General features: G+C 41.0%; 1 protein-coding gene across 1 annotated transcript in view; it reads left to right on the forward strand.

Moving 5' to 3' along the window:
* Nucleotides 1-21,086, forward strand: part of PLD5 (phospholipase D family member 5) — a 381,286-nt gene that overhangs the window by 176,528 nt on the left and 183,672 nt on the right. Inside the window, exon 3 of the mRNA XM_049633853.1 lies at nt 16,978-17,146. Within this exon, the coding sequence (XP_049489810.1) occupies nt 16,978-17,146 (169 nt within the window). The remainder of the gene's footprint in view (nt 1-16,977; nt 17,147-21,086) is intronic.

A 21,086-nucleotide genomic window follows, 5' to 3' on the forward strand; every position in this document is an offset into this window, starting at 1 on the left:
ATTTCAGGGCTTTCAATTTTGTTCCAGATCTGTGGTGTCTATTTTTGTGTCAGTACTATACTGTTTTGATGACTACAGCTTTGCAGTATAACTTGAAACTAGAGATTGTGATACCTCTAGCTTTGTTCTTCTTTTTCAAGATTTCGTTGGCGATTCAGGGTCTTTTGTGTTTCCATATAAGTTTTTTAATTATTTGTTCTAGTTCTGTGAAAAATGCTCGTGATATTTTGATAGGGATTTCACTAAATCTGTACATTGTTTTGGGTAGTACAGACATTTTAACAATATTTGTTCTTCTAATTTATGAGCATGGAATGTCTTTCCACTTCTTTGTGCTGTCTTCAATTTCTTTCATCAGTGTTTTATAGTTTTCAGAATATAGGTCTTTCACCTCCTTGGTTAAGTTTATTCCTAGGTATGTTATTGTTTTTGGTGCAATTGTAAATGGGGTTGTTTGCTTAATTCCTCTTTCTGCTGCTTCGTTATTAGTGTGTAAAAATGAAACAGATTTGTGTAATTGATTTTATATCCTGCAACCTTACTGAATTCATTTATCATTTCTAGTAGTTTTTTGGTGGAGTCTTTCAGGTTTTCTATGTATAGTATCATGTTATCTGCAAATAGTGAAAGTTATACTTGTTCCTTATATTTTGGATGCATTTTGTTCCTTTTTTCTTGTCTAATTGCTTTGACTAGGAGTTTCAGTACTATGTTGAATAAAAGTGGTGAGAATGGACATCCTTGTTTTGTTTCTGACCTTAGGGGAAAAGCTCTCAATTTTTCACTATTGAGGATGATGTTCACTGTGGATTTTTCATATATGGACTTTATGTTGACGTATGTTCTCTCTAAACATACTTTTTGAGGGTTTTTATCACAAATGTATGATATACTTCGTCAAATACTTTCTCTACATCTATTGAAATAATCATATTGCTTTCCCCTTTCTTTTATTGATGTGGTGTTGATCTGTGAATATTGAACCACTCTTGTATCCTGAGAATAAATCCCATTTGATTGTGGTAAGTGATTTTTAAATATATTGTTGGATTTGGTTTGCTACTATTTTGTTGAGGATTTTTGCATCTATGTTCATGAGACATATGGCCTGTAATTCTTTTTTTTTTCTTTCTTTCTTTTCTTTCTTTCTTTCTTTCTTTCTTTCTTTCTTTCTTTCGGTGGTGTCTTTATCTGGTTTTGGTATTACGGTACTGCTGGCCTCATAGGATGAATTTTAGTTTTCCTTCCTCTTCTATCTTTTGGAGTAGTTTAAGAATAGGTATTAACTCTTCTTCAAGTGCTTGGTAGAATTCACCTGTGAAGCCATCTGGTCCTGGACTTTTATTTGTTGGGAATTTTTTGATTACTGATTCAATGCCATTGCTGGTAAGTGGTCTGTTCAGATTTTCTATTTCCTTCTGGTTCACTTTGGGGAGGTTATATGTTTCTAGGAATTCATCCATTTCTTCTAGGTTGTCTAATTTCTTGGCATATAATTTTTCATAATATTCTCATAATTTTTTTCTTATAATTCTTTGTATTTCTGTGGTGTTGGTTGTTGAATAAGTATTCATTTCTAATTTTATTTATTTGAGTTCTCTCTCTCTCTCTCTCTCTCTATTTTTTTGGAGTGACGGGTTTGTGGTTTATCAGTTTTGTTGTTCTTTTCAAAGAACTAGCCCTTGGTTCCATTGATCTGATCTATTATTTTTATAATTTCTATTTCATTTATCTCTGCTCTAATCTTTATTATTTCCTTAATTCTACTGGTTTGAGATTTTGTTCTTTTTCTGCCTCTTTAGATGTAAGGTTAGATTATTTGAGATCCATGTTGCTTCTTTTTTTTTTTTAACGTTTTATTTATTTTTGAGACAGAGAGAGACAGAGCATGAACGGGGGAAGGTCAGAGAGAGAGGGAGACACAGAATCGGAAGCAGGCTCCAGGCTCTGAGCCATCAGCCCAGAGCCTGACGCGGGGCTCGAACTCACAGACCGCGAGATTGTGACCTGAGCCGAAGTCAGACGTTTAACCACCTGAGCCACCCAGGTGCCCCCCATGTTGCTTCTTGAAGTAGTCCTATAGTGCTATAAACTTCCCTTTAGTAGTTATTTAATCTCCATGTATTTATGCTCATTCCAGATTTTTTCTTGTGGTTGATTTCTAGTTTCATAGTGTTGAGGTCAGAAAAGATACATGGTATGACTTTGATCTTTTTGAATTTGTTGAGATTTGTTTTGTGGTCTAAAATGTGATCTGGGGAATGTTGAATGTACATTTTATTTATTTATTTATTTTAATTTTTTTTTATTTATTTTTATTTTTTTTTTAACGTTTATTTATTTTTGAGACAGAGAGAGACAGAGCATGAACAGGGGAGGGTCAGAGAGAGAGGGAGACACAGAATCTGAAACGGGCTCTGATCTCTGAGCTGTCAGCACAGCTGACTCGAACTCACAGGCTCGAACTCACAGACCGTGAGATCATGACCTGAGCCGAAGTCAGCCGCTTAACCGACTGAGCCACCCAGGCGCCCTAATGTACATTTTAAAAGAATGTGTATTCTGTTGTTTTAGGATGGAATGTCCCAAATATATCTGTTAAATACATTTATTCAAAACCACTGTTTCCTTGTTGATGTTCTATTTTGGATGATCTGTCCATCAGTGTAAGTGAGGATCTAAAGTCCTCTATTATTGTATTACTATCAATTACTTTCTTTATGGTTGTTATTAACTGTTTTATATATTTGGGTGCTTTCATATTGGGTGCATAAATATGTAAAATTGTTACATCTTGTTAGATTGGTCCCCTTATTATATAGTGCCCTTCTTTGTCTCTTGTTACAGTTTTGTTTTATTTATTTATTTGTTTGTTTATATACTTACTTAGAGAGTGCATGAGCTGGGAAGAGGGGCAGAGAGAGAGAGAGAGAGAGAAAGAGAGAGAGAGAATCTCAAGCAGGCTCCACACTCTTTGTGGAGCCCAATGTTGGGCTCAATCCCACAACTGTGAGCTCATGACCTGAGCTGAAATCAAGAGTCAGACACTCAACTTACTGAGTCATCCAGGCATCCCCAATCTTTGTTTTAAAGTCTATTTTTTCCCATATAGGTATTGCTACCCTAGCTTTCCTTTTGACATCCATTTGCATGATAAATACTTCTCAATTCCTTCACTTTCAGTGTACATGTATATTTAAGTCTGAAATGAGTCTCTTGTAGGCAGCATGTAGAAGGGTCTTGTTTTTTTTGTTTGTTTGTTTGTTTTTAATTTTTTTTAATGTTTATTTATTTTTGAGACAGAGAGAGACAGAGCATGAATGGGGGAGGGTCAGAGAGAGAGGGAGACACAGAATCAGAAGCAGGCTCCAGGCTCTGAGCCGTCAGCACAGAGCCCGACGCGGGGCTCGAACTCACGGACCGTGAGATCATGACCTGAGCCGAAGTCGGACGCTTAACCAACCAAGCCACCCAGGCGCCCCGGGTCTTGTTTTTTTAATACATTCTGTTATCCATGTCTTTTGATTGGAGCATTTAGTCCATTTACATTCAAATAAGTATTGATAGGTGTGTATTGATCACCATTTTGTTACTTGTTTTATGATTGATTTTGTAGTTCTTCTCCGTACCATTCTTCTCTTGCTCTCTTCTGTCAACGTAACTGGACTTTCTTTTGTTTAATACTTGGATCTCTTTCTCTTTATTTTTTATATATCTACTATTGGTTTTTGATTTGTTGTTGCCATTAGGTTTGTATATAACATCTTCTGTGTATAGCAGTCTATAGGAAGTTGATGGTCATTTAAGTTTGAACCCATTCTTTACTTCTCTCCTCCCCACGTTTTTGTTATGTTGTGTCATACTTTACATACTTTTATTTTGTAAGTCTTTTGGCTGTTTTTTATGGATATACTTATTTTATTGCTTTTGTGTTGCCTTTTCTTACTCTTATGAATTTTTTCTTTCCACTCAAATCTTCCCCTTTAACATTTCTTGTAGGGCTGGTTTTGTGGTAATGAATTCCTTTAATTTTAGTTTGTATGGGAAACGCTATCTCTCCTTCTGTTCTGAACAATTGCCTTGGTAGATAGAGTATTCTTGGCTGCAGATTTTTACCTCTCAGCACTTGGAATGTATCATGCCACTCCCTCCTTGCCTGCAAAGTTTCTGATAAAAAATCAGTTGATAGTTTTATGGGGTTTCCCTTGTTTGTAACTGTTTTCTTTTATCTTGCTGTTTTTAAAATTCTCTCTTTATCACTACTTTTTGCCATTTTAATTAGTATGTGTCTTAGTGTGGACCTCCTTTGGTTGATTTTGTTGGAGGATCTCTGTGCCTCCTGGATTTGAATTTGTTTCCTTCCACAGATTTGGAAAGGTTTAAGGTATATTTTTCAAATACATTTTCCTCCCCCTTTTCTCTCTCTTCTCTTTCTAGGATCCATATAAGAACGTTATTATGCTTGATGGTGTTGCTGAGTTACCTAAGTCTGTTCTCATTTTGCATAATTTTTTTCTCTCTTTCCTTTTCAGCTTGATTGCTTTCCATTACTCTGTCCTTCAGGTCACTAATCCGTTTTTCTGCTTCCTCTAAGTCTACTATTTATTGAATCTGGTGTATTTTTTATTTCATTTATTGAGTTCTTCATTTCTGATTGATGCTTTTTAATGTTTATTCATTTTTTTGAGAGAGAGAGCAAGTGGGGAAGGGGCAGAGAGAGAGAGAGGGGACAGAAGATCCCAAGTGGGCTCCACACTGACCGCAGACAGCCTGATGTGGGGCTCAGACTCCAAAAAAGCAATATCATGACTTGAGCTGAAGTCAGACGCTTAACTGACTAAGCCACCCAGGTGCCCCTGACTGATTCTTTTTCATATTTTGTATCTCTATGTTAAGGGTCTCACTTATGTCCTCCACTCTTCTCAAGGCCTGTGAGTATCTTTATGATAATTATTTAAAATTGTCTATATAGCAGATTACTTATCTTGTTTGTTTAGTTCTCTTGCTGTGGTTTTGTCTTGTTCTTTCATTTGGGACATATTCTTCTGTCTCTTCATTTTGTCGAACTCTGTGTCTATTTCTCTGAGTTAGGGAAGTCAATTCCATCTCCTGCTTTTGAAAGTAGTAGCCTTATGAAGAAGAGGTCCTGTAGTTCTCTGCAGTGCTGTGTTCCTGTTCACCAGAACCTGACATTTCAGGGGTGTCTCCTTTGTGTGTTGTATGCACCCAGCTCTTGTTGCTGTGCTGCTTTTGCCTTCAGTCCAGTTGTCTGCAGCGGTTCTCTTTGCCTCTCTTTGGCAGGATTTGGTCCCTGTGATCTTAGTAGGCCAGTCTGGGGCCACCTTGGGCTTGAGTTGAGTCAGAAAAGATGTTTGCCAGAGATGTAATAGCCCTGAACTACAGGGCACTTTACCTGTGTTGTCCTCTGAGAAGCTTTTGTTGGTGGGAGGGGCCACAGTCTGACTGGCGTGTGTAGTTATTTTTCCATGTCCCCAGGGCAGGAGTTACTTTCGAGTGGTGATGGCCCCTGTGGGGGTCGCTTGCACACTGCCAGGCTTGTGGCACCACTTCGGATGGGCTCTGGCCAAAGGCATGTATTGGATGGGGTAGATCTGCAAAGTTTATGGGGTGGGAGGTTTTATGTTAGCAAGGTTTGCACTAGGCCTCTGGGGGAGGGGATCTGTAGTGTTGAGCAGGCCTTCCTGGAGGGGCTGGATCTACCAAATCGTGGGGGTCAGCATATAGTATAAGCAAGTTAGGTAGCAAGTGTGGGTGCTGTGCTTGTTCCTGCAGGTGCATGTGTGCTTATACTGGGGGACAGGGGAGAGAAATTGCACCTGCCAACTCCTTTGTTCCTGGAGAGGTCTTCCAAGGATGTCTGTCTCCCCAGCACACACTCAGATTAGGAAACAAATCTCCCTCCCATATGCCCGAGGTGTTTTTCAAACTGCTGCTTCTGTGTTGTATCTGTTTATCGTGCTGTTGCTTTAAGGGCAGGGACTCAGCTTCCTCTCATCCTCCTGGCTCTCCTGAAACCCAGTTGGCTGGATTATTCATGTTCCAGTTTGGGGGCACCTGGGTGGCTCAGTTCATTAAGCCTCCAACTTCAGCTCAGGTCAAGATCTCATCATTCTTGAGTTTGAGCTCTGCATCAACCTCTCTGCTCTCAGCACAGAACCCGCTTCAGATCCTCTGTCCCCTGCCTTTCTCTGCCCCTCCTCCATTTATATGCGCTCTCTCTCTCTCTCTCTCTCTCTCTCTCAAAAATAAATAAGCATCATTTTAAACAGTTCCAGGTTTTAAGTCTTGTTGGTTGTAAGAACTCACAGAATTCAGCCCCTCTGGTTTTCAAAGCCAAATGTTATGGGGATTTGTGTCCCCCCTGCAGGCTCCCTGACTTGAGGGTCTATTGTTCTCGCCTCTCCAGGCCTGCAGGTTCCTGCCTCCCACAGACAGTTCTGCTCCCTAGTGCATCTCTGTCCTTCCTACCCTCTTCCATGTGGCCTCTCCTCTTCCTTTACTTATAGGATTTGTTCTGGCAGTCTTCGGGTTCTTTTCTGGGTTGTATCCACTAATATGTGTGTCTGTGGGACAAAGTGAACTTCTGCTCCTTCTACTCTTCTACTTCTTCCCCGGAAGTCCTCCCTCTTTCTTTTTTGTCTTCATCCTCCTCATGCTTCTTTCTCCCCTGATTGTTTTTTTTTTTTTTTTCTGGGTCAGCATCTGGAAATATCGAGCCAAGGAAAGTGTGCCTTCCTGTCACTAGATCCTCTTGTCAAGGTAGACTGACCAGGTGGAATATACAACCAGAAAGGAGCATGGGGAAACTACCATTCACACTTTCCCCTCTTCTCTGAACAAGACTGGGATTGTGACTTAAACTGACCTTTCTGTCTAGGGTGGCAGCCTCAGCTACCTGACCTGAGTCCACTTTTTCCCTCCAGGGACCCAAGGTGCGCTTGTTCAAACCTCTCAGGATAAGCCCAGTACCTAATCTAGTGTTATAAAATGCACATGAGCTCAAACAAAACTGAGTTTACATCCCAGGTCTGTAGCATTCCATCTAACTGAATGACACCTGGCTACTTGGAGCCTTATTACCCTCATGCCGCTCTCACAGGATTGCTCGTTGATGGTGATGTGTAATGTTAATTGTGAAAGTACTTAAAAAAAATTTTTTAATGTTTATTCTTGAGAGAGAGAAAGAGTGAGCATGAGTGGGGAGGGGCAGAGAGAGAGAGAGGGAGACACAAAATCTGAAGCTGGCTCCAGGCTGTCAGCACAGAGCCTGATGTGGGGCTTGAACTCATGGACCACGAGATCATGACCTGAGCTGAAGTCAGATGCTTAACGACTGAGCCACCCAGGTGCCCTGATTGTGAAAGTACTTTTAAACTATAATATGCAGACAAAGGATAATAGCTACAATTGTAATACTTCCTCTACTGCCCTCCTGCCTGTCTCCAAAAAGAAAGCTATAGTGCTCTTCACTTAATCCAATTATAAGCCTCGAATTAATAAGGCTTTAATCTCATCTTTCTAGATTTATAGAAACAGGGATCTGCTATTGCCTACTCAAAGTCACCGTCATGTTCTCTGCAGCTGTTTCTTCAGAGGTCAATTTAAAAGTTAATGCAAATGAGGGGCTCCTGTGTGGCTCAGTTTGTTGAGCATCCGACTTCAGCTCAGGTCATGATCTCCTGGTTCATGGGTTTGAGCCCCACATTGGGCTCTATGCTGACAGCTTGGAGCTGGGAGCCTGCTTTGGATTCTGTGTCTCCCACTCTCTCTGCCCTTCCCCCGCACTTTTTTCTCTCTCTCAAAAATAAACAGTAAAAAAAAGTTAATTCAAATGAAACATCTAAGTGACAAAAAATATAAAAGTATTCAAAAACTGAAAGAGGCATCAAAAGGACACAGGAGACAATTTACAGGAGCCTCCACTGACAATATATGCAACAATGTGAGCATCACAATGAACAATGATGGGATAGATTACAACACTTTGAATTAAAAAAGTGAGGGCACCTGAGTGGCTCAGTTGGTTGGGTGTTTGACTCTTGATTTTAACTCTGATCATGATCTCATGGTCTTGAGACTGAGCCCCATGTCAGGCTCCATGTTGGGCATGGAGCCTGCTTAAGGTCTTCTCTCTCTCCACCCCCCCCCTCTCTTTCTCTCAATGTCAAAAAAAAAAAAAAAAAAAAAAAAAACAAAAAAAAAAAACAATCTATAAGCCCATACTAATAAAACAATTTTTTAAAAAAATTTAAAAAATGGGTGCTAGGAGAAGGAAAAGCTTTTCCTTACATAAGAATACCAAATAACAAATACAGAATTAATGATAGGAAGTTATCAACAAGGTAGATTTAGTCAAGAATTAGAAACGGATGGAAGGCAGATCAGTGAGTGAAATGTTAGGGGATAGGATATTTATGCCATCTACAGGTACCTCTGTACAAGTTATTTGTTACTTATAGAGGGACGAAAAATACTGATTAGTAGAGAAATCTGGCAGACACTCCCTTCCCAAAGTGACCAAACTTAGCATCTTGAGTAGTGGGACAACCCAATATCATGTGTCACCTCATGTGATGCACTTAGAAGGACACATTATCTAGGTAGTGTTCCTGCCAAAAATATTTAACCTAAATCTAATTATGAGACATCAGTCAAGCACATCAAATCGAGCAATATTTAGAGAAATGACTAAACCTAGGTTCTTCTAATTCATCAATATCAAGGAAAACAAAACAAAAAAGGCTAGTTTTTTCTCCTAAAGAGACATGACAGCTAAATACAATGAGTGAACATTAATTGGATCTTGGATCCTTAAAAACATAACAGAAAGAAAAAGAAAGAAAGAAGGGAGGGAGGGAAGGAAGGAGGGAGGGAGGGAAGGAAGAAGGGAAGGAAGGAAAGAGAAAGAAAGAAAGAAAGAAAGAAAGAAAGAAAGGAAGAAAGGAAGGGAGAGAAAGAAAGAAACTGGGTTTATCCTTTACGGACCTTATTGGTACAACTGGGGAAATTTGAATGTTAGATAACCCACCATATTATTATTAAATTGCCTATGTGATAATTGTTTTTAATTTATTAAACTTTTTTTAATGTTTATTTATTATTTTTGAGAGAGAGAGAGAGAGAGAGAGAGAGAGAGACAGAATCCAAAAGGGAGAAAGAGAAAGAGAAAGAGGGAGACACAGAATCCAAAGCAGGCTCCAGGCTCTGAGCCATCAGCACAAAGCTCGATGTGGGGCTCAAACTCACCAACTGTGAGATCATGACCCAAGCTGAAGTCAGATGCTTAACCACTGAGCCACCCAGGCACCCCACTTTTCATTTATTTAGAAACATGGCTTCTTGGGGCGCCTGGGTGACTCAGTCAGTTAAAAGTGTTCGACTTCGGCTCAGGTCATGATCTCATGGTCCATGGCTTGAGCCCCACATCGTGCTCTGTGCTGACGGCTCGGAGCCTGGACCCTGCTTCAGATTCTGTGTCTCCCTCTCTCTCTGCCCCTCCCCTGCTTGTGCTCTCTCTCTCTCTCTCTCTCTCTCTCTCTCTCTCTCTATCAAAAATAAGTAAACATTTAAAAAATTAAAAAAAAAAAAGAAACATGGCTTCTTTGTTAGAAACATGCTGGAGATTCAGAGATAAATTATTCTGATGCCTACAACTTACTTTCAAATGGTTTTCTAAAAAGTGTGGGTATGTATGTGTCATTTCATATGCATGCACAGCATTCTTTCTTGCAACGAATATATTTATGCTCTCTTCCTCTTGCAACTTTTCTGTGGATTTGAAATTTTTCAAAATCAGAAGTTGGCAAAAAAGTATTAAAACTATTAGCAATTACTTCACTAGTCATTTCAGTATTCCACAATGTCAATCCCTATACCAGATTAAGAATTATCAGGACACTGTTAGCCAGCCAGACCTCACTGGTATCTTTACTGCTATCTTTCACAGGTAAAGTCGCCTTGACCCCAAATCTTAGGAAAATAAAACCTATATCTCAGCTGCATTAAAGGAAACTTACATAGGTCTGTGTCAATGGTTTTCATGTCTAGAGGTGGCCACTGAATCTGACACATGGGTAGCAGCTTATCTTCTACATCAATGCCAGAGACTTTAGTAACTTTGAGAACGTTAACTTCTGCCTTGTCAACCTTGGGCTTTAAGTTACAGTGAGATGACCCAAAGTGAGGGAATAAAATCTGGATCATTTTACTTTGAGTCCACATCTAATTGTATTGATGAGCTAAGGCTTTCTGTTCAGTTTCATTGATTAATGCCACCGGTCAGCTAACATGTATGGAATGAAAGTCAGCCAGTTGACTGCCATGTGCCTACATACATAATCAAGTCCTAATAAGTGATCCATTGCAGTAGGCAATGAAAGGTACATGACATGCACTCTGAAGATGTCACAAAGGTCCTAGTTTATAGGCCTTTTAACCAATATATGTAAAATCTTTGTAGTAATTGTGCTATATCAGTCTGAGAACCTCAAGAAATTTTTCTTAGTTATAAGTTTTCAGATTGTAAGTTATTTTTAAAAGTACGTCTTTTAGGGGCACCTGGGTGGTTCAGTTAAGTGTCCGACTTTGGCTCAGATCGTGATCTCACAGTTTGTGGGTTTCAGCCCCGCATCAGGCTCTGTGCTGACAGCTCAGAGCCTGCAGCCTGCTTCGGATTCTCTGCCTCTCTCTCTCTCTCTCTCTCTCTCTCTCTCTCTCTCTCTCTTTCTCTCTCTCTCTGCCCCTCCCCCACTTGCACTCTGTGTGTGTGTCTCTCTCAAAAATAAACATTAAAAAAATGTCTTTTATTTAGTGCTTACTATGAAGCAGGCTCTGAACAAAGCACTTCATAGAGATTATCTCTTGTAATCTTCAGAATAACTTTTTTTTCCAGAAGTCAAAACAGATTTGAAGAGGTTAGTCATTTGTGTAGGGTCACACAGCTACTAACTGGAAAAGCTGCATTTTTGCCCACCTTATAATGAGTCATTTACTCTTAAAATAGAGAGTATTTTCACTGTAGAGAAATATTTTCTCTACAGTGTTTCCAGGAGTGCCTGGGTGGCTCAGGTGGTTGAGTGTCCGACTCTTGATTTCTGACTCTTGATTTGGGCTCAGGTCATGATCTCATGGTCGTGGGATCAAGCCCAGTGTTGGGCTCTGCGCTGACAGCATGGAGCTGCTTGGGATTATCTCTGTCTCTCTCTCTCTCTCTCTCTCTCTCTCAAAATAAATAAATGAACATTTAAAAAAACTATTCTCTCCCTCTTCTCCTGGTCCTCCCCAGCTCACACACATGCCTGCTCTCTAAATAAATAAATAAAACTACATTTATAATATTCCCCAAATCAAGTGTGAGAATAGATTCATAAACGTTCTTGTACTTGCCAGCTTACGCATGCCATGCTTTAAAGCTAGCAAATGCAGGGACTACATTTTTTGGTACCTTAGTGGAAGGAAAGTACAGATACTTCTTTAAGAAGCTACAATATTGTTTCCAGATTAAAAAAGAAATCTTGGTGATCACATTAAGTTTGGAGAATAAATACATGTTATTAATAAGAACAGCTAGAGTTCTATTTTAAAATCTATTAACAATGTAAAACGCATTTTAAAAATGTATTTATTCCGCTTGAGCTCCCTGGACTCACGGTTCAAATCATTTGCAGGTTATCTCCAAGTACCATAAAAAGAGGTATAAAAAGGTTTTAGCTGTATTGTGTCTTTGTCTATTCAGCCTTTCCCCTTGTTGTCAGGTGTCAGAAATGGTGCTACAGCCTTTGGGCATACTTCTTTCAGAGATGGTGCAAGCAGGCATTCTAGGGATTTGCCCAAAGGTGAATTTTAATGAGATCTGCCTACTTCTTCCTTGCTTGCCAAGTAGGAGGACACAGAGGGCTGTCAATGCCTGGAAATGCATTCTGCATGTATGCTAATTAGATCCGCGCCCTGGAGAGTAGCCAGCTATTGGCCGTTAAAGGAAATAAAATGATAGGTCCCAGAAATAAGTCATTTCAAAGCTGATTTCTAGAGGCATCTTCTAACATGGGCATGGAAGGCAAGCTCTGTGTCACTGAGGAGCCATCACCGTCCCTAGGTCACTTGAAGAGGGGAAAGTGAGGAGGTGAGCAGGGGCTCTCCCTGGAATTCATTACCCACACACCAGTGTGTCCCCAGACCTGGGGTGGTGTGTCTATTTTTATTTTTAGCATGAAATCAAAATTTACTTTGATATTCGGTAAAAAACAAACAAACAAACAAACAACAATACAGATGATAAATTTGGTCTTTCTTGGCTTCTAGGGAATTTCACTCCTCTTCTTCCAGGGTTTCTGGGCCATTCTTGTGTTCTTCACCTGGCCCCCTTTCTCTACCAGCCAGATGTGATCAGATGTTTTCTGTAATTGGCTTTGACCCAGTTCTCCTCTCTTGAAAAGTCTCTCTTGGTAATCTTACCCACTTCTATGGCTTCATTAATGGGAAAAAATTATTAGAATGTCTGTGAAGTAGAAAAAAAGAAAGACCAGATGATACATGTCAACCAAGGAAAAGAAAGAGAAACAGAAAAAGAACAAAGGACTTTATCTGGGGATCGCAGAATTGCAATTCAGGGAGCACAGATTCTGGAGTAACCAGAAAAGCATCGTGGTCACGTGGGAAAAGCAAGAGGTTTATATGAGAAAGAAGGAGGGGTTAATCACATAATTTAGGTAAAGAAGAGAAGTGAAAACAAAACAAAAGGACCTGCTAATCTGATGCTGACCAGTTGAGCTGCTTCTGATTATTAACTTATTGATGATTTTATTGGTGCTATCAAATGACACTATCCCTTCCATGTATGAATCAACCTCACTGTCCTCCTATGATCCAAACGCCAGTTGCACTGTTGAAATTCTATGAGCAGCTGCTAGTTGAAGAGTTCATTAGTTGGAAAGGAAAATGGGACTTCAAAGTGGAGTCTCTTACATGCAGAAATTTTATAGAATTCGACATCATCATCAGGCTGAGGAATGCTTCGTACTCCACAGTGTAGTGCTCTGATGAACCCTTCCTTGAATAATGTTTTTTAATTTTTTTAAGTTTATTTATTTATTTTGAGAAAGCACGGGAGGGCCAGAGAGAGAGGGAGAGAGAGAGAATCCCCCAAGCAGGCTCTGCACTGTCAAAATGGAGCCTGATGCAGGGCTCGAACCCAGGAACTGTTTGTGACCTGAGCTGATACCAAGAGTCAGACGCTTAACTGACCGAGCCACTCAGATGCCCCTTGAATAATGTTTTTAAATGCAGAAATTAAAACACATAGGATTGCAACCAGTAATGTTGAAATAAAGTTGTCAAAATATTTTTTTAATTTGTGAAATAAAAATGTATATTGTGCACTACTGATGCGTGAAATAACAACCACCAGAATTACAAAGTAGGGATGAGTATTTGAGCTGTTTGTTGTAACTGTACCATGGTATGAAAATTCTCGGTGACAGAGTCATGGGTTCTTCTAATATTCCTGGTGGGGTATTGTCTGTCTTCATAACTGAAGGGAATGTTGAACTTCAGTTAGAGATTTGGGAAAGTAAAGATCCAGTTCATAAAGTCCCATGAATTCTATCCATGTATCCAAGGTTAAGAATACCTAGTCTAGAGATTTCTAGATGAGATTGGGAATCCTCATTTGTATGCCTTCCAGAAAGCCACAGGGCACGCCATGAGGGAAGGGATGGTGCAGAGCCAACCAACTACAGTTGGGTTATCACTCCACATCCCTCACCCTGTCCATTTGGTTTATCTGGGCTTCTAGAGTCTCCTCTTTAATACCTCAGTGTGTCTGTTATATTGAAGTGAAATTGAAGCCAGTCCCTTCTCTTTTGTAGAGGCTATTGTGTTTCAGTTTTGTTTTTTGGAGGGACTGTCTCTCATTTGATTTCTAAATATCATCTGTAGTTATAGAGGAGACTGAAATTGCTGATTATCTGGGGCCATTTCCTCATGCTATTAACACAGACAGTTGGGCTTTAAATGTGGATAGGGTTAAAACATCCAACTTCAACCTCAGCCAAAGATTTTGAGATAGATTTAAAAAAACAAATCCCCTTTCCACCTTTTTGACCTGGTCGCATCTTGGCTTCCCAAACACTGCGTTCTTCTGGACCTCTCTTGCCTTCCCACCTCTTTGTTGGTCCCTTCTGAATCTTCATATCTGTTTCACACTCTACCAACCAGAGAAGTGTAGGCATTCCCCCCATGTTAGGCTTTGAGCTAGTTTTCTCTTCATTTCTTCCCCTTGATAATCTCTCCTGATCCTTGGTCTACCTCCTTTCCCATGTTCCTTGTCAATTTCAATGGACCCCACCCCCTTCCATCTTTCCAGTTGTTCCAATTTCAGTGAAACTCAGCAGATACTGTTTGGATACTTCCTGTGCCCTAAGCAATATGTTAGGCACTGTGGCTACAAAACTGAACCAGGGGAGCATGTCCCAGCCTTCAAGCACCCTACATTCTATCAGAGGAAGTCAGCCTTGAACAAGTAATTTTAGGAGCAGGATAAGACAGAGGGGAAGTAACAGGTCATGCAGGGGCTGGTGATAAGGGAGATCTAGCCTGGTTTGGGGGGATAGGGAAGTCTATCAGAAGAACTAATGTTGAAATTAGGGCCTTAAAGGTTAATTGAGAGATAATAGTGTAGGAATGAGGATTGGGAAGATGCACACGAAATGCCAAAGTCTGGAGAAAATAGAGGAAAGGAGATAACGATGTCTAGTGTGGCTTTGGTGTAAAAGCCACAGAAGGCCTTTGCGTTCAGTGAGGCTACAGAGAGGCAGGCCCAGACTGGTGAACACTTGCCAACCATGTCAGGGGGTTGCGGGGAGACATCATCCTAAGGACACTGGGGAAGCCCATGGGAGGCTTTCATCAGGCAGCAGAGTGCTTAAGTTTACGTTTTTAAATGATTAACCCAGCTGCAGTGTGGAACATGGTTTGGAGGGGCAAGAATCCGTGTAAGGAGACCATGGGAGATGGTTAAGAGACAGTGTGGCAGTCCTGCAGGGAAATCTGTCATCCTTAACTCCTGCCTGTTTCTCTTTCACCTTCTCCTCAAGGCACTCAAACACTAAATCTTTTCAGACTTGGTTTCTAAAACCTCCATTGACTGCATGCTTCTCTTCATTCCCACTGATCAAATTCCAGACTTCCTGTTTTCTTTCCACTGACTTGCCATCTCTGGGTCTCCTTTTTCACCTTCCAGTGGCATACAGTGTGCCTGAGGGTGAGCCCCTAATGAACTTGGCTGCTCCCAGATGCACCAAAATGAAGCCCAAGCTCTCCTCTTCCTGGCTCACAGCCACTGTGTGGTCCCTGCAGGCGCTGCCCGCCCTCTCCACCGGGCATGCTCCTGTGTTTGAGGCAAGGACACTGTTTGACAGGCTCCTCTCTCTACCTGGAACACCTGTCTCTTCCAGCTCACCCATAAAATCCCACCTTGGAAGACTCATTTCCAGTCCTACTCCTCCAATTCCAGATGCCGCCAGCCTCCAACCAGAATTAATTTTTCCTTCCTGCCGTGTGCCAATGGGACTTCAGATGATGCATTATCTATCTAATTAAACTTCTTACTCTTGTTTCACCATTTCGTAGCGGTCTACTTCCTGCTTGAATTATTATGTAGGAGATAGGCTCTCTCTCTCTAGATTGTAAATTTCAGAGGACTAGGGAGATTTGTCACAGTCAGTTCCGAGTCTCCTGTCCTGTGCTTATCAGGCCTCAACAAACGTTAAATTTGATTGCGGATGGCGGCAGGCTGATGAGATCCCCGAACTGTGGATGTCTCTGGGTCACATACCCACATCCGTTCTGGCTGTGATAATCATCGAACGCACAAGAACATTTTACTAAGAGTATTGCTTTTATTTCTAAAACGGCTGAATGGAACAAGTGTCATTAAGAGAAGCAGCTAACCATTCTAGTGAGAAATGCTGGATTCCATGTTGAAAGCTGAAATTCATTCCATAGGTATTTCTTGAGCTCTAATCATGTATCCAGCACTGGGGATGCATAGCCGTAAATGAGACAGATCTCTGCTCGGGAAGCACTTATAGGTATTTTCATGAATATGAAGTTTTCCATCAAGAGTTGACAGGTCTTAAACTGGGAAAAAAAGAGTTCATTCCTTTATTAAAACATGATGTGTCAGAAGCAAAACCACACAGTCTCAACCACAGCACCAAGCAGAGCCAGGCACAGCGAATGTGTTGTCCATATACAAGGAAGTATAAAAAGAAAAAACACATTTATTAGGACACCTTTGTTGTATTTTATTTAAGGTTTGGTTATTGCTACTATGGAATATATTCCTTATCTCCAACTTTAATAAAACCCTGCAATAGGCAGGTTTAAGAATTTCTTTATATCCTTTAGCTGGGAAGAATCAGTAGAGATGTTAAGCAATAATAATAGTATTTCTTGTTTTTATTTTCTAATAGTAATAAAACTCACAATATTTCAGTTTCTAAATTAGTTCTATATATGCCAAACATTGTACTAGAAACTGGAAACATGCAAAACTTAATTTACAGCCTACAGTAGCTCACAGAAGTACTCTTATATTTCAGAATTGCATTACTGTTGGAAAAATAGGAATATATTACTAGAGGAAGATGCTTGTGTAGGAAGCTCTGAATTTTTCTTTCAAGGCTAGTTTGAAGCTGGACATTAGAGACATATACCATGATTTTCTGAAATACAAGCAAAAACTGGGGGGAAACGGAGCCTAAGCTCTCAGAACTGGGAAGGTTAGCATAGGGGAAATGTAAGAGGCCTTTGGTGGAAAATATGAATGATGAGGAACATATATATTTGAAAAGAGTAAAAGAGTATGTTCCATATGTCTGTGTATGTATGTATAAAGATCTGTGGCTCCAAATTTGACTGGATTTTGTTTGTTTGTTTTTCAAAATCTTTTCTAAGAATTGCCCTGGTGGAAAATATTCCTGAAGGCCTTAACTATTCAGAAAATGCACCATTTCACTTATCACTTTTCCAAGGCTGGATGAATTTACTCAACATGGCCAAAAAGTCTGTTGACATAGTGTCTTCCCATTGGGATCTCAACCACAGTCATCCATCAGCATGTCAGGTAAGCCGCACCCTCTATGTGTGTGATGATTTTACTTATGTGCATTTACACGCCTTAGTATTCTTGCTTTCACTTCTCAGGTTCAAGGTCTTTTCTTTAGTACATGGACATCATTACATTTATATGTCTGTGCCATTGTTAATCATCTGTCCCTCAGCTCCTACTAGAATGCCAGACTTTCAAGGGCAAACTCATGTTTCGTCTTTGCCTACGATAGGCTGTCTATACAGTTTTGCTGATTTGGACCACTTCAGGGGGTGCCATTCACATCATGGTCTCTGTTGACAGCACACCCAGAATTCTGCTGTGCACAACCTGCATGCCTGTGGTGCTAACTCCGTGCCTGCCTGCCAAGGCATTTATTTGGTTAATCAGTGTCATAATTCGCCTTAAGGACCCAGAGCCAACTTTTTTTTTTTAATAGTGGAATCAAACTTCCCAGTGTAGTTTTATATTCTTGGCTTTTATATTATTATTATATTAGTTTTATATTATTGGGCAAGGATGAAATCAGTTTTGTTGCTGTGTGTAATGTGTGTTGGCATTTTAGCCTATAATCACTACCTCATTGGTGCTTGGAAATCTTTTATTCAATTGTACTATTATATTATTGTTTTTTAAGTTTATTTATTTATTTTTGAGAGACAGAGCATGAACAGGGGAGAGGCAGAGAGAGAGGTTGAGAGAGAGACTCCCAAGCAGGCTCTCCATAGTCAGTGCAGAGCCTGACGTGAGGCTCGAACTCACGAACCGCGAGATCATGACCTGAGCTGAAATCAAGTAGGATGCTTAACCAACTGAGCCGCCCAGACACCCCTCAATTATACTATTTTAAAGTTACAGGATATCAGATAATAGGTAAAAACAAGCAAAACCCACAAAGGCGTGCTAAAGAAGAACTGAGTAAATTTCTTGATTGTGTTCCGCACTTTTCTACCTCTCTTGTTTACACAGGTGTGTCAGGGATTTGTTGCTGCATATATCATTCCAAAACTTAATGATATCACAAATAACACTCACTTAATTCTTCATGATTCTTGGCAGTATTTAGCAGAAAGAACTCGTCTCTAATTCACATAGTGTCGGTTGGGATGACTTGACTGGGACTGGAGGATCCAAGAGGACTTTATTCACATTCCCAGCCTCTTACCTAGGAGCGATTGGAATGTCTGGGGGTCACCTGGGCCCCTCTCTGTATGTCTCTCATCACACAGTAAACTAACCTGAACTTTTTACGGGGTGTTTATATCCTAAAAGGCCCAAAGCAGAAAGTATGAGGCCTTTTAAGACACGGGCTCTGGGATCCAAGCTGCTTCCACCCAATTCTGTCGGTCAAAGCAAGTCACGATCCAGGGTGAGAGTTAGGGCATCTAACCAGGAATGAGGAAGATTATTGACAGGCTTCCTTGGAAATTATACACCACAGTCCACTCCGGCCATAGCAATCCATATCTCTTCCACATACAAAATGCACTCCTCACCACCCACCCCCAAACATTCGTCCCTTTACAACAAAGGCTAGAAGTCCAGGATCCTCTCGTCTGCCTCAGGTCCTGATCGGGACAATGCTCCTCAAGTGGGCTCCTCTTGATTTGGAAACCTGTGAAGTAAAAGACCAGACACATGCTTCCCAATACATGCTCCCAACAGTGAGGCAGAGATGAGATAACTACAACAGATACTTTTGTCTAACAGGGAGAATGGAGAGCACAGACCAGTCCTGAGTCCATAGCAGTTTTGAAATTCAGCCCAGTCTTCTGAGCTGGGGGAGCAGGTGATGCTGCTGGGCTAGGACCTAGTTCTCCCTGGGGGTGCTTTCCTAGTCTATGGATCGCAGAAGCTCTTTGCTCCCCTCTGTGTTGGTTTTTCTTTTCCATAAAAAATAGCTTGTGTTTCTTCCCACTTTCTCAGTTGACTTTCTGCTGCTAGAAATCTGAGGCCCCAGAGACCTCTGTTCATTTTAAACCATCTCTGTCCTTTTTTAGACCAAAAATGGTACAGTCCCTTAAACCTTTGTAGACTTAGTATGTATCCAGTCGTAAACCACTCTGTTAACAAAAACCCTGACCCACAGATAGCTGGCAGTGGGTCTTCTCTACTTTGGACTGTGACTCAAGGTGCTTCAGGACCTGACCTTTAAAATTGCCGAGAGCCCTTCCTCTGACCAAGGGGGCCTCTGAACCGCCTGCCACTGTTAGTCTTCCTGAGGTCTTGACAGGGAATCTTACCGTTGTATCTGTCATTTCATATTTACCCTAAGGTCATTTCTAACTTTGAGAATATTTTGCTGAATTGAGAGACTGTTCTAGATTCTACATTGTCTCAAAGTTTACCATATACCACTAATACTTTGATGACCTGCCTGATCGATCTCCTTATCCAGGTCCACAAACCCATTAGTCCCCCTTTCTATTCTCTACTTTACACAGGCAGTCGTATGGCCAAACATCCCACCATTACTTCCTCAGGGCCCAGAAGGTATTTCTTTACTGTTCCTCCAGCCTTGAGGGAGAATGAGAGCCCAGCATCCACAGCCACCCAATCCCAAAGATAGTGCCACATGCTTTACATTTTTGCTTCACTAGTTTTTATTTCAATTCCCTGTTGTGGTGAAACAAACGAGCCAAAAACTTATGAAGTATTATTTCCTATGATTCCATGAACAGACTGCATAGCTTTTGCTCTAATAGTGCTAGATGGGATCACCCTTACAGGTGGGTTGAGCTGGGACAGTGGCTGAAGCTGGACTGAATCGTGCCCCCTCCCAAGTAGACACTCATCACATTCAGTAATCTAACCCGGGCTTTTTATAGGACAGCTGGATCCCAAGAGGGCAAAGTGGAAATTGCAAGATCTCTGAGTTCCTGGATTCCTAGAACATTACTTTGGCTACTTTGTGTTAGTCAAAGCAAATCATAAGGCCATCCCACGTCCAGCAGAGGGACAGGAGATTCCAGGAGGAGCATGCCTATTCAGGAAGGGGAGATTGTTGGCAACCAACTTTGGAAACAATTTGCTGTAGCAGGTTGGATATTGTGAGCAAAAGATAGTTCAACTTGTCTTTCCTTAGCCGTTGACAAGACCAGTTCTTAGCCACTGCATTGACCAGGAACTGCAAGCTTTAGTTTGAATCGGTGAGCCATGGACCATGTTGTGTGAGCCTGGTCAATCAACAGCTCCCCTTCACCTCGTGGGCACCCCTGAAGAGCTAGGTGTATCAAACACTCAATGGAAAGATTTGTACTAACTCTTAGACTTGGTGATCTAGATGAACTCTTTTCTGATATGCTATGTCCCTGAATGATGGATTTTTCTCCCCAACTACAAAGTGATCTTTTCTAAGTGTCTTTATTTTTCCTCAGTAGCTACCATTTCTCTCTGACGCTGCGCTCAATCTTGGTTGGCTTCCAGGATTCCTGTAATAAGTCTAGACTGGGACTTGTTTGGGCTTGGAGGTCCCAGGGAACCTGCAGCATTCTCCATGCGTGCCCATTAAATTCCTTTGCAGGATTCAAGGTGATTCTGAGACCGAGGCAGTAAGCTGAGCACCTGGTAGTTCTTGCCAGCTCTGGGGGAGGTGTGTGGTGGTTCAAACCAGTGGAACAGAGGAACTCACATGGCCTTATAGGTAACGTAGAGTCTCTGGATGGACAGTAAGATGGACATGATTCTCAAGAGCCTCCTGAGGACCTCTGGCCTTTCTTTGCTTTTAATCTGACCTTTCATCCTTGTCCTTCAGGTGTGACCTAAATTCTTACTACTCAAAGTTTGGCCCTGGGACCAGAAGCATTTTTATTACCTGGGAGCTTATAAGAAATGCACAATGTCAGGATCCACCCTAGCCCTACTTGAACCAGATTCTCCATTTCAGCAAGATCCCCAGCGGGTTCATAGACTCAGAAACAATTGAAAAGTTCTGAACTACCCCATCCCCATTTGG

The sequence above is a fragment of the Panthera uncia genome, chromosome F1 (assembly GCF_023721935.1).
Source record: "Panthera uncia isolate 11264 chromosome F1, Puncia_PCG_1.0, whole genome shotgun sequence".
Taxonomy (NCBI): Eukaryota; Metazoa; Chordata; class Mammalia; order Carnivora; family Felidae; genus Panthera; species Panthera uncia.